Source organism: Salmo salar, chromosome ssa01 (genome assembly GCF_905237065.1).
Source record: "Salmo salar chromosome ssa01, Ssal_v3.1, whole genome shotgun sequence".
Taxonomy (NCBI): domain Eukaryota; kingdom Metazoa; phylum Chordata; class Actinopteri; order Salmoniformes; family Salmonidae; genus Salmo; species Salmo salar.
Genome location: NC_059442.1, coordinates 147,934,355 through 147,946,755, shown reverse-complemented (window position 1 = coordinate 147,946,755; position 12,401 = coordinate 147,934,355). Strand labels below are relative to the sequence as shown.

The 12,401-nt window shown below is 44.1% G+C and overlaps 1 protein-coding gene across 3 annotated transcripts in view; it reads right to left on the bottom strand.

The window, feature by feature from the left end:
• erbin (erbb2 interacting protein) overlaps window positions 1-12,401 on the bottom strand; it is a 150,029-nt gene that overhangs the window by 31,033 nt on the left and 106,595 nt on the right. For all 3 annotated transcript variants that reach the window (XM_045691888.1, XM_045691890.1, XM_014137072.2), the window contains exons 12-18: window positions 11,624-11,753; window positions 11,297-11,412; window positions 7,891-7,960; window positions 5,854-5,953; window positions 1,927-2,048; window positions 815-988; window positions 89-262 (exon numbers count right to left, since the gene is read on the bottom strand). In XM_045691888.1, coding sequence (XP_045547844.1) covers window positions 89-262; window positions 815-988; window positions 1,927-2,048; window positions 5,854-5,953; window positions 7,891-7,960; window positions 11,297-11,412; window positions 11,624-11,753 — 886 coding nt within the window. The remainder of the gene's footprint in view (window positions 1-88; window positions 263-814; window positions 989-1,926; window positions 2,049-5,853; window positions 5,954-7,890; window positions 7,961-11,296; window positions 11,413-11,623; window positions 11,754-12,401) is intronic.

Here is a 12,401-nt window from a genome sequence, read left to right as displayed (position 1 = left end):
ACACAAACGACCACAAAATAAATGTGCAAGAGTCACAATGTGTATGGCCAATGAGGTGTGATGTGTAGCACCGTTCAGAGTAGCGTACCTCCAGGGTGTCCTCGTGGTTCATGGTCTTGGTATTGTCCGAGGTCCGGAGTGAGGTCTTCTGGGAGGTGTAGGATTCAGAGGTCTCCAGGGGTACTGTGGAGTCCTGGACACAGACAGGCGCTTTGGGCTCCATCTCTACTGGCTTGCCATTGGCGCGGGGAGCCTCGATCACCTGGTCAAAACCCCAAACCAACAGAAGGTTATATAAAGCAGACTTGTTTCTATTACAGAGTCATTATTAGGTTGTTGTTGTTATGTCATTTGTTACCCATCGAACTTGTAATTAGGTGGCAAGTAAATATTGGACAGAACTGTAATAAAGTGTAACAGTGAATTAATGTACAATAGGCTCATTGAGATTCATTGTATTTCCAATAGAATGTGTTTATATGCAAATGCTTGTGAAACCATACACCACGTGGAGCAGTCTTAATTTTATCTTAGGTTATTTTCCAATACAACACACTGTATCCAAGTTGTTTATTGTCTGTCTGTCTGTCTGTCTGTCTGTCTGTCTGTCTGTCTGTCTGTCTGTCTGTCTGTCTGTCTGTCTGTCTGTCTGTCTGTCTGTCTGTCTGTCTGTCTGTCTGTCTGTCTGTCTGTCTGTCTGTCTGTCTGTCTGTCTGTCTGTCTGTCTGTCTGTCTGTGTGTGTGTGTGTGTGTGTGTGTGTGTGTGTGTGTGTAGTTTGCACATCTGCCAGTGTTTACAGACAATAGGCTCAACCTTGACTCCAACGTCCTGCACTCCCACATGGATCCGCTCATTAGGTCTGGCATCCTTCCCCGACTCGTCGCCCGACTCATCCTCCTTCAGCCTGTGAGCGATCGACTGGGCCGTCTTCACCATGTTCTTCAGCTCGTCTGGGTACGGTGTCGGGTAGCGCTTCAGGTTGCCCTCCTAAAGAGACATGCACACGTGAGAGAAAAAAAACAGTGAACCAGGAGGGTTCCTCAGGGGGTGGGGAGAGGGACTTGGGTGAGGGACTTGGATGAGGGAGGAGGAGCAGTTGTGCTCGGCTGCCAATGGAGGTGACACTGCTGCTCCTCATTCAGACTGACAGCTTGAGAGGCGGTGCGCCTCTCCCCAGCAGGCCCGTCCTCCCAGTCTGCTGGAGAGACACTGCAGCCAGACAGCCATATTGTGCCAGTGGCACATGTTGGAGACTGTGAGACTATGTGAAACACCACAATTGGTTGGAAAGAAATTATCCAGAACCTCCTCACTATGAACTGCAAGCAGCTTCCATTTCAGTGTGAGACAATAGACATTGGATAACTGGACATTCCGTAGAGACTCCGGTACAGGCTGTAACATGCAGACATCTCTCTATAATACAAGGGAAGAGGGAAATGCCAATCTGTGATAGGTAATGTGGCTGTAGCTTGAAGCCTTCTGATACATAAGGTGACTCAACAGACCTAGATTTTACATTCTAACAGGAGACAGCAAAAAAAACTTGCTTTTACACCAGAAAGCCCATCCCTTGCCATAGTGTTTCAACAACCTTGACAACTTAGTAATGAGGACTGTGTAATGTGCGTAAGCATTGTGAGTACAAAGCAAGGTTATTTGACCCTCATTTTCCTCGCACGCCAACTGGACATCGTTTTTCATCTACTTTCATTAGCTCACATTTGCATAATATCACCCTCTGACACTTTGTCAACCACACTAGCTACAATCTACAACACAGTGAGGAAAGAGAGGTGTGTGCATACTGTGTACACAAGTGTGTGTGTTTGTAAGTGTGTGTATCAGCGTGTGTGCATTTATGTACGTAAGCAAGGTGCCTCTCGCTGTCTGCAAGTGTGTGTATGTGCGGGCTGAGTACTGACCCGCGGAGGCGTCTCCCTCTCATCCTTGTCCTCGTCACACTCGAAGGCCACCTGGGCCCGCTGCTTCCTCTGCTCCTCCCACAAAGAGGGGTTGAAGCTCTCACTGTCAGAGTTAGGGATGCCTGAGGAGGAGACACACACCACACATCCTCTTTCTAGCTGCACAAACCTTTATGCAGTACTCCAATTACATTTGTTAAACTACATTTGTTAAACTACATTTGTAGTTTAACAATTACATTTGTTAAACTACTGAAAGAGCTGCTTCCTGTGCTTGGCCCTCCTATGTTGAACATAATAAACGGCTCTCTATCCACCGGATGTGTACCAAGCTCACTAAAAGTGGCAGTAATAAAGCCTCTCTTGAAAAAGCCGAATCTTGATCCAGAAATTATAAAAAACTATCGGCCTATATCGAATCTTCCATTCCTCTCCAAAATTTTAGAAAAAGCTGTTGCACAGCAACTGACTGCCTTCCTGAAGACAAACAATGTATACGAAACGCTTCAGTCTGGTTTTAGACCCCATCATAGCACTGAGACTGCACTTGTGAAGGTGGTAAATGACCTTTTAATGACGTCAGACCGAGGCTCTGCATCTGTCCTCGTGCTCCTAGATCTTAGTGCCGCTTTTGATACCATCGATCACCACATTCTTTTGGAGAGATTGGAAACCCAAATTGGTCTACATGGACAAGTTCTGGCCTGGTTTAGATCTTATCTGTCGGAAAGATATCAGTTTGTCTCTGTGAATGGTTTGTCCTCTGACAAATCAATTGTACATTTCGGTGTTCCTCAAGGTTCCGTTTTAGGACCACTATTGTTTTCACTATATATTTTACCTCTTGGGGATGTCATTCGAAAACATAATGTTAAATTTCACTGCTATGCAGACGACACACAGCTGTACATTTCAATGAAACATGGTGAAGCCCCAAAATTGCCCTCGCTAGAAGCCTGTGTTTCAGACATAAAGAAGTGGATGGCTGCAAACTTTCTACTTTTAAACTCGGACAAAACAGAGATGCTTGTTCTAGGTCCCAAGAAACAAAGAGATCTTCTGTTGAATCTGACAATTAATCTGGATGGTTGTACAGTCGTCTCAAATAAAACTGTGAAGGACCTCGGCGTTACTCTGGACCCTGATCTCTCTTTTGAAGAACATATCAAGACTGTTTCAAGGACAGCTTTTTTCCATCTACGTAACATTGCAAAAATCAGAAATTTTCTGTCCAAAAATGACGCAGAAAAATTAATCCATGCTTTTGTTACTTCTAGGCTGGACTACTGCAATGCTCTACTTTCCGGCTACCCGGATAAAGCACTAAATAAACTTCAGTTAGTGCTAAATACGGCTGCTAGAATCCTGACTAGAACCAAAAAATTTGATCATATTACTCCAGTGTTAGCCTCCCTACACTGGCTTCCTGTTAAGGCAAGGGCTGATTTCAAGGTTTTACTGCTAACCTACAAAGCATTACATGGGCTTGCTCCTACCTATCTTTCCGATTTGGTCCTGCCGTACATACCTACACGTACGCTACGGTCACAAGACGCAGGCCTCCTAATTGTCCCTAGAATTTCTAAGCAAACGGCTGGAGGTAGGGCTTTCTCCTATAGAGCTCCATTTTTATGGAATGGTCTGCCTACCAATGTGAGAGACGCAGACTCAGTCTCAACCTTTAAGTCTTTACTGAAGACTTATCTCTTCAGTAGGTCCTATGATTAAGTATAGTCTGGCCCAGGAGTGTGAAGGTGAACGGAAAGGCTGGAGCAACGAACCGCCCTTGCTGTCTCTGCCTTGCCGGTTCCCCTCTTTCCACTGGGATTCTCTGCCTCTAACCCTTTTACAGAGGCTGAGTCACTGGCCTACTGGTGTTCTTCCATGCCGTCCATGGGAGGGGTGCGTCACTTGAGTGGGTTGAGTCACTGACGTGGTCTTCCTGTCTGGGTTGGCGCCCCCCCTTGGGTTGTGCCATGGCGGAGATCGTTGTGGGCTATACTCGGCCTTGTCTTAGGACGGTAAGTTGGTGGTTGGAGACATCCCTCTAGTGGTGTGGGGGCTGTGCTTTGGCAAAGTGGGTGGGGTTATATCCTGCCTGTTTGGCCCTGTCCGGGGTATCATCGGATGGGGCCACAGTGTCTTCTGATCCCTCCTGTCTCAGCCTCCAGTATTTATGCTGCAGTAGTTTATGTGTCGGGGGCTAGGGTCAGTCTGTTACATCTGGAGTATTTCTCTTGTCTTATCCGGTGTCCTGTGTGTATTTAAATATGCTCTCTCTAATTCTCTCTTTCTCTCTTTCTGTCTTTCTCTCGGAGGACCTGAGCCCTAGGACCATGCCTCAGGACTACCTGGTATGATGACTCCTTGCTGTCCCCAGTCCACCTGGCCGTGCTGCTGCTCCAGTTTCAACTGTTCTGCCTGCGGCTATGGAACCCTGACCTGTTCACCGGACGTGCTTGTTGCACCCTCGACAACTACTATGATTATTATTATTTGACCATGCTGGTCATTTATGAACATTTTAACATTTTAACATTTTGACCATGTTCTGTTTTAATATCCACCCTGCACAGCCAGAAGAGGACTGGCCACCCCTCATAGCCTGGTTCCTCTCTAGGTTTCTTCCTAGGTTTTTGGCCTTTCTAGGGAGTTTTTCCTAGGGAGTTTTTCCTAGCCACCGTGCTTCTTTCACATGCTTTGCTTGCTGTTTGGGGTTTTAGGCTGGGTTTCTGTACAGCACTTTGAGAATATCAGCTGATGTACGAAGGGCTATATAAAAATAAATTTGATTTGATTTGATTTATGCATACATCTACAGATAAAGTAAAATAATTGAATAAAATGTTATGAAACCTTACCAGTTATATACCACTAATTAACACATTCTCAGTTTTGTAAATGTATGTTTGTGTTATCAATACCACTTGATATCCAAACATGGTTGTGTGAGTTAAGTTAATAGAGTATTAAAAATACAGGTGAGAATTCTGTTTGTTTTTGACAACTCAGCTCAGTCATGATTTCCGGACCAGTTCTCTCTAAGTCTGGGCTGTGTTTGAAGCCAAGATTCCACTTCAGAGCAGTACAAAAGTTGTGTTGCTAGGAAACAGGTTAAGACTTTTTAATCTCACCTCCTGAATCCATTTAGTTTCAATTTTGGAGATTTGCCTCTGTTCCTGGCAAACAATGAGAGCTTGTTTCAGGCCCAAAATGTTCAAAGCACCGACATTCCAATTAAGGGGCTGGCTAGATCTGGCGGGTGCCCCAAAAACAAATTGGAACGCAATAGCAGTGAATTAATAAAAGATTCACAATTTCCCCTCCAAGGCCTAGCACCTGTAAGCTGCAGCATCCTCTCCCCCACAGGAGGTCAGAGAGAGAGGAAGAGCAAGCAGCCATGCTAACCGATGTAACAGTAAACCTAGTGCCCAAAGTAACATATGTAGAGAAGGAGGGGTAACGGATCGTTTTTCTACCCCCCCCCCCGTCCTCCTCCTCCTCAGATAAAGGAGATAAGGTGGCCAACACAATAACCATCCAAGACAATCACGTCCTGGTTGCCGGAATCACATGATCAAATTTATGATTGGAGGTAGATAAAGAATGAGAAGCAGATAATGAAATATGATCATTGTGGTAGCGATTACACTGGACGTTTGGCACTGAAACAACACAGTCAGCCTGGAATTTAGTAGGATGTGACCTACCTCGATGGTGGCCCAGTTATTTTAATAATCCCTGATCTGCCATAGATAGACTAATGAAATAGGAGGGGAAACATGACATTTGTGTATCTAAACACATACTATATAGATCAGTGATCACCACAAGGAGAGATGTATTGTAAAGGTGCTAGAACAGGACCTAACCCATAGATAGTAGGTCTTTGTATTAGTTTAAAACTCCAGATTGTCTAGTACTCACAGTCCTCTGTCCTGGTCTGCTGGGGGAACATGTAGTTGGTGAGAACCGTCTTGTGGGTCTCTGGATCCTCCTCCTTCTGTAGAGGGATGAGGGGCTTCGACTGTGGGGGAGGGGAGAGAGAGAACAGAAGACAGTGGTATAATAATACATGTTGAATATCCCGATGGCTTTTGAAAACTGTCATGAAAATGTCTTGACAAATAATAGTATGTCAAATAAGCAAGGGAGAGAACAGTCATAGGAATCTTTCATGAATAGGTCTACATATTCACTGGTGGAAATCATCCATTTCATTTGGTTTCCAGGTACACCAAGGGCTTTGGACAGTAGCATTAGGAGATGATCAGAGCTCTATTTCCTTGGAGGAGGGAAAATTAGGCCTTCCTCAGCCTGGCTGACCTCGACCAGAGACATCCGGGTTGATTATTAAACTCTGTAGTGTGTGTGTGTGTGTGTTTGTGTTTCTGACTGTGTTGGGCAATTAAACCACAGTAGATAACAATCAATAAGGAGCCCAGCTGGCAGGAGCTAACCCCGTTCACATCATTACCACAACCTCCTAATTAAAACCCACTGGGGAAGAACTGGGCCTGTAATCACAAAGTGTGCTGATCTAGGATCAGGTCTCTCCTTTCTTACTGATTATGATTAGAAAGGCACAAATGATGCTAGATCAGCACCCTTTCTACTCCAACGCTTTGTGAATACGGGCCCAGGGCTGCAATTAAAACATCAACTCTTCTGAAAAAGTGGACTGCTGGACTAACGTGTCCATCCAACCTATATTCAATCAAAATATGCCTCTTTGTTTTAAGGAGAGCCTCTCTCTCTCTCCGGTCTCTGGTCAAATCCTCTCAGCACAGTGAGTGGTCAATGGCTGTTAGCTTGGGGCTTTGGAGAAAGGCCCTCCATGCGATATGGTGTGTGGAATTAGATACCGTGGAAGTGTTTTATTGGGTTTAAGCTGTGTTTTGACAGATTGTACTGTGTCCAATGGGATTAGTCTGAGGCTGGCTGTCGGGAGCTGCTGGTTGCACAACTACACTTGGCCGCTCTCAAACCCCTGAAAAACAGTTACTGTAGGGGTGCCAAATGTGCCAAATGTTTCATTACACCGTTTGAGGAGCGGAGAGACAAGGAAGTGCACTGCCGTCCACACGTTTGAGAGCAGCTCAGTGGCCACTCGTGTGTGTGTGTGTGTGTGTGTGTGTGTGTGTGTGTCAGATACTCAATTACAGCTCTCCCTCCCACTCATACCATTCTGATGACACTCGAGGGAGGATTTTGAAATAAGAGGGTCATAAAACAACAAGCACCTCCATACAAACAATGAGTAAGTTTACATGCAGACCAATAATTAGATCTTAAACTGATTATGGCAGTAGACAGATTATGCAATAGTCATGTAAACACCTTACACTGTTTATCTTAATCGGCGTTAAGGTCAAAATCGAAGTAAGCATTCGCCGATTAAAACACCTGGTTTTCTGAACAATCTTTCAAATTATTAGTATGTAATGTAAATGTATTAGGACATGTAAACACGTTAATCGGCATTCCAGCTGTGTATTTGTTCTGTGCATGTGCTAGCAGCAGCCGAACGAGCCTCCCTCTTTAGCACGAGTAAAGTGTGTTCAGAACAACTGAACGTACGTGTCTTAGAAGTTGTTTTCACATACAAACTTTATATGTTCGAATTAAGAATCAAATATCCTTCCCAAAAATATAATGTTCACTGTGGTAGAACGTTTGTTTTGGTTGGTGATTTTCCGCATTTTTAAAGTGCCATCAGGTAGCCTGATTTCAGATGTGTCCATGTAAACAGAATTATTAGGGAAATCGTTCTTCTTGCAAAGCATGTAAACGTTTTAATCAAACTATTATATTAATCCGACTAGCCACAATAATCACATTATTGTGTGCATGTAACCGCACTCACTGAAGAGATTTCCCTGCCAGTAAAGAAATAAGCCTGTATGAAAAACAGAACAAAGCCCTGAAAGCCCCATAGTGAAAGCCAAGAGGCCGTGTACACACCTGGTTCTCAGACAGCCACATAGCAGTCATCTGGTTAAGCTTGGTGAAGCTGTAGGGAAGGTTCCTCAATCTGGACAGAGAAATACAGAGAAAAGCGTTATAGTAAAAGTCATGAAGCACATTACCGACCTCAGAAAGACATGGGACAGATCTCAACTGACAAATAAAAGTAATGCACATGACCATGTTTCTGTATCCATAATGACTTTAACCACACTTTATTTGAGAGATACTGCTGTCCGATACTAAGAATGGCCCAAATCTTTGAGTACCATGTCTAACATCTATAGGATAACTTTCTAAAGCGCACAGAGAATCAGATAAGCCTACAGTACATTTTGAACAGGTAGGAAACAGGTGCTGTGTCTCCAACGCCAAAGCGGAGAGTGCAAAACGAGTGGTCCCAGGGTAATAAACGGGTCTCTTCCTCTCTATAAAAACTGGAGGATGGGAACTTAATTACAGCAGGCTGCAGGGTTACTGCCGAGTCATGGTAAAATCTATTTAGTGCTTCTGTTAGCGAGTGGACAGGCCATGGCCACTGTGTCTCTGTCTAGGGCCCTGCCTGGACAAAACCCTTGAAATAACCTCCATCAGGAAGGAATTGGGGTTTTGTGAGTGTCTTAAATCAATCCACTTAATCTTCCTGGTCCAAATTTAGGCTTTAATTCCTGTATCATTATGCACCAATTATTAACTTTCACGATCTCAGGGAATGTGTGTGTGTGTGTGCATGTGTGTTCGTGCGCAAGGTAGGGGAATGCATTCTGATTCTGACATTATTTTCCTTTATTGCTGACACACACGGCCCGTGTGTGCTTTTTTAGTGCCTTATATAATCCACTTTGGTGGCGGGCGCAGCAGAGGGAGATTGCTCTGCTGCCAGCGCTGGTTCCAATAAGCTGGATGGACATGTTTTACAAGGCACATGTGGCAACGGTAGCGTGGGTTTGCACAACAAAGGGAGCAGCTGGGAGACTGCTGCCATTTTAACTACTGTGTTAAACTAGTCTGTCGACTACTTGAGCGCTCTAATGAAATGCTCTGAGAACACCAGAAATAATGAATCATATTGAATTGACTGATGTTTACGGCGATAAGCAAGAAAAAGAGTTGTGTCGATAAAAGATTGGGTTAGCAGTGTTTCCCCCAGGAATTCTTTCTGGCAGCAGTTTTAAAGCAAATGTCCTGCAATTCTACACATTTTGCCATGGTTTATGCAGTGATCTTGTTCTACATGTTTTACTCTTCCTTAATATCTAGTTTTTATTTTGGTGGTTCTTAGTTCTAAATTATGAAAATATATTACTCCATTATCTTTTCAATATACTTTATATCAGGTTTTAGACTTATTTTTTGGATTGGCAGTAACAATTTAGCAGCAGCGTCCAGGACATAAAATGTACCTTTTGGTCCACCAGCCACTGTGGCAGGTAATCTACCAGCCACTCAGATTTTTTACCAGACAATTTTTTTTTATTTTGCTAAAATTACAGGTGAGCATGCTACTGTTCCTAAAACAATAACGGTATTACTAGTAAGAAGTAATGTGCTACAGTATATTGATTCATTTCATTTTTTGTGAAGTGAGTCTTCTCAAAATATCAAAGATGAGACAAAAATGTTCACCTGCCCCTTTAAGGGGGGTTACCGTGGTAACGCAACTTGAAACAACTTTGTGCCTGTGAGACTGACATGCTGACTAGGCCGGCCATGCGGTGCGCCATCGTGTGCATGTTTATTTTGTCCATCCACACCAGGACACCCAGGTTGAAATATCAAAACAAACTCTGAACAAACTATATTAATTTGGGGACAGGTCGAAACGCATTAAACATTCATGGCCATTTAGCTAGCTTGCTGTTGCTAGCTAATTTGTCCTGAAATGCACAAGGTCCTCTAGTCTGACAATTAATCCACAGAGAAAAAAGGGTAAACCTAGTTAGTTTATAGTAATCTCTCCTCCATCAGTTTACTTCTTCTTCGGATTTTATATGGCGGTTGGCAACCAACTTTAGAGTGCATTATCACCACCGACTGGAGTGTGGACCTCAGTTCAGCTTTCAATCACCAACGTGGGTATATGCCCCTAAGAACCAATGAGGAGATGGAAGAGGCGAAACTTGCAGAGCATCAAGCGTAAAAATTAGAACCAAGTTCTATTTTAGTGCCTGGCTACGCAAACGCTGGTTAATGCGCAAGAGCAGTTTGGATGAAATGATTGAATAACATGTGCGTGTACATTTATTTTGCAATGCCCGCGCACATAATGCTCGCGCCATGAGTGTTTCATGCGTTTATACCTGTCCCCAAATTAATATAGGTGGTTTAGAGTTATATTATATTTCAACCTGTACGTCTGGTGTGGATGGACAAAATCATGAACATGTACGCGATGGCGCACATGTCAGTACCTCTTTCCTAGCAGTTGAAACTCAAACATTGAAAAACAACCTAGCTTGTGAACAAAACAATGTAAATAGCCAAGAAACACAAGGACAAAGTCTCACTTAAGTAGACTTTCGTTTCAAGTAAATTAGACCAACTTTCATGACTGCGCAGCACTGTAGAACACAGGTAGTGTTGCAGCGCGAGTCGGAATAGACTTGTAGTTCTTCATTTACCAGCTATGAAACAAAATGGCAGAAATACTTTGAAAGCCGCTACTGCAGCATTTATTTTACTATAAATGTGATCATACTTGACTATATGTATTCACAAATGTGAGTTAAATGCTCGCACTGTGGAGCCCTGACCACCCACCAACTTGGCTGGTAAAATAGACATCTTACCTGCCAATGCCAAAATCTACCTGCATTTGGCAGGTGGCTGGTGTTAATTTTAGGACCTGAGGGCATCTGCTAAATTAATATAGGGGAAACACTATGTGATGCTGTCAAGTTTGGAGAGAGAGAGAGCAAGAGAAAGAGAGGACGAGCGTAGCCTCTCCTGCAGTGTATGTGACTCTTCATTCAACTCTGACAAACCTGTTACCTTACGCTGATAGTACTACAGATTAACTTGCAACCTACAGTATATGCCAATGTAGTCATATTTTCAACAATGCCTCTACACATTTGTTAACCCTGTGTTATGGTGATTCATGTTCCCCTGTATTATCTGTGATAAGGGGTGTAGCAGGGTGGAGATGGGGGTGAGACAGGGGGCAAAACAGGAGTATAAGGGGGAGACAGAGGGGCAAAATAGGCATACAGGGGAGTGAGACGGATGAGTTGCCCCAAACTAATCATAAGACTGTGCGATGAAGCCAAACTTTGTAAATTAAAGAGTCACCATCAAATCTGGTCTCCTGCCTGTCTGGCTGCTCTTCAGATTGCATCAACAATCTGACTGGACTGCCACGGGGCTGAGACTTGGGGGAGAGAAAGGCGGAGGCTTGACTCACTTGTTGTCGCTGAGATTGATGACCTTGAGCTTGGTCATGTCTCCCATCTCCTCAGGTAGAGACTCCAGCTTGTTGGAGTGCAGGAACAGCACAGTGGCACTCTTCCAGCTGCCCATCTGGGTGATGTGGGGAGGAGAGAGAGAGAGCGAGACCAGGAGACATCAGCACACAGCTGAGGCTGGACACAATAAATTGCTGTATGCGCCCCCACGCACGCACGCACACACACGCATTCATGTTTTATAAATAAGCACACATTAGCACAGCGTGCACACAATAACACCAACACCCACTGAAACACACACAGTGTTTGACCCCCATGCTCACCTCTGGGGGCAGCTGTGTGAGGAAGTTGTGGTCAGCGGCAAAAGTGCGTATGCTGACACACTGTCCAATGGAGGAGGGCAGAGCCTCGATCTCGTTAAAACTACAGTCCAGCTCATCCAGGGCTGCCAGCCTATAGAGAAAGAAGAGGAGGAAGAAACAGGGGGAAAAGAGGAGGAGGGCTTTTCATTTAGGACAACTAAACAGAGTTTATGTCTCATTGATTCCAGAGGCTTTTTTTTTCGCAAGGGGCGAGAGAGTTTTATACCACAGTGGGGGAAGAGAGAAGTCCTAAAAAGGTATTTTTCCTGCTCGAACTAGCCAACATTCCGAGGAATCTTCTGACTAACTGTCAGGTTCCAATATCGTCTAGGACTGCACTATACGGCATATGACCCTTTTATGAAGAAAAAAAAGGAGAAAAAAAAGAGTGAAAGATACTCACTGGAGAATAGAGGTTACTCTACATCTGAGACTCTTCCAGATCTGGTTCTCATTATTCTGTTTGGAGTTTGGCTCAGGAATATGCAAGCGAGCATTCTCTGAATATATCTGGGGTTGCTATTCCAGCATTCATTTAAAAATACATACTGTGCATAAATGATTCACGTGGACCTGAATTTAAGATGGAGTTGAGCCAGAGTTTTCCCTCCTGGAATCCAATGGGAGCTCTGGTGTTAAAATAAGGACAGGTACAATGATACCTGATATCCTCTTAGATGGAGCAACAACAGACAAGATCAGGGCCATATTGGCTTCTCAGAGAAGGAGTGCTGATCTA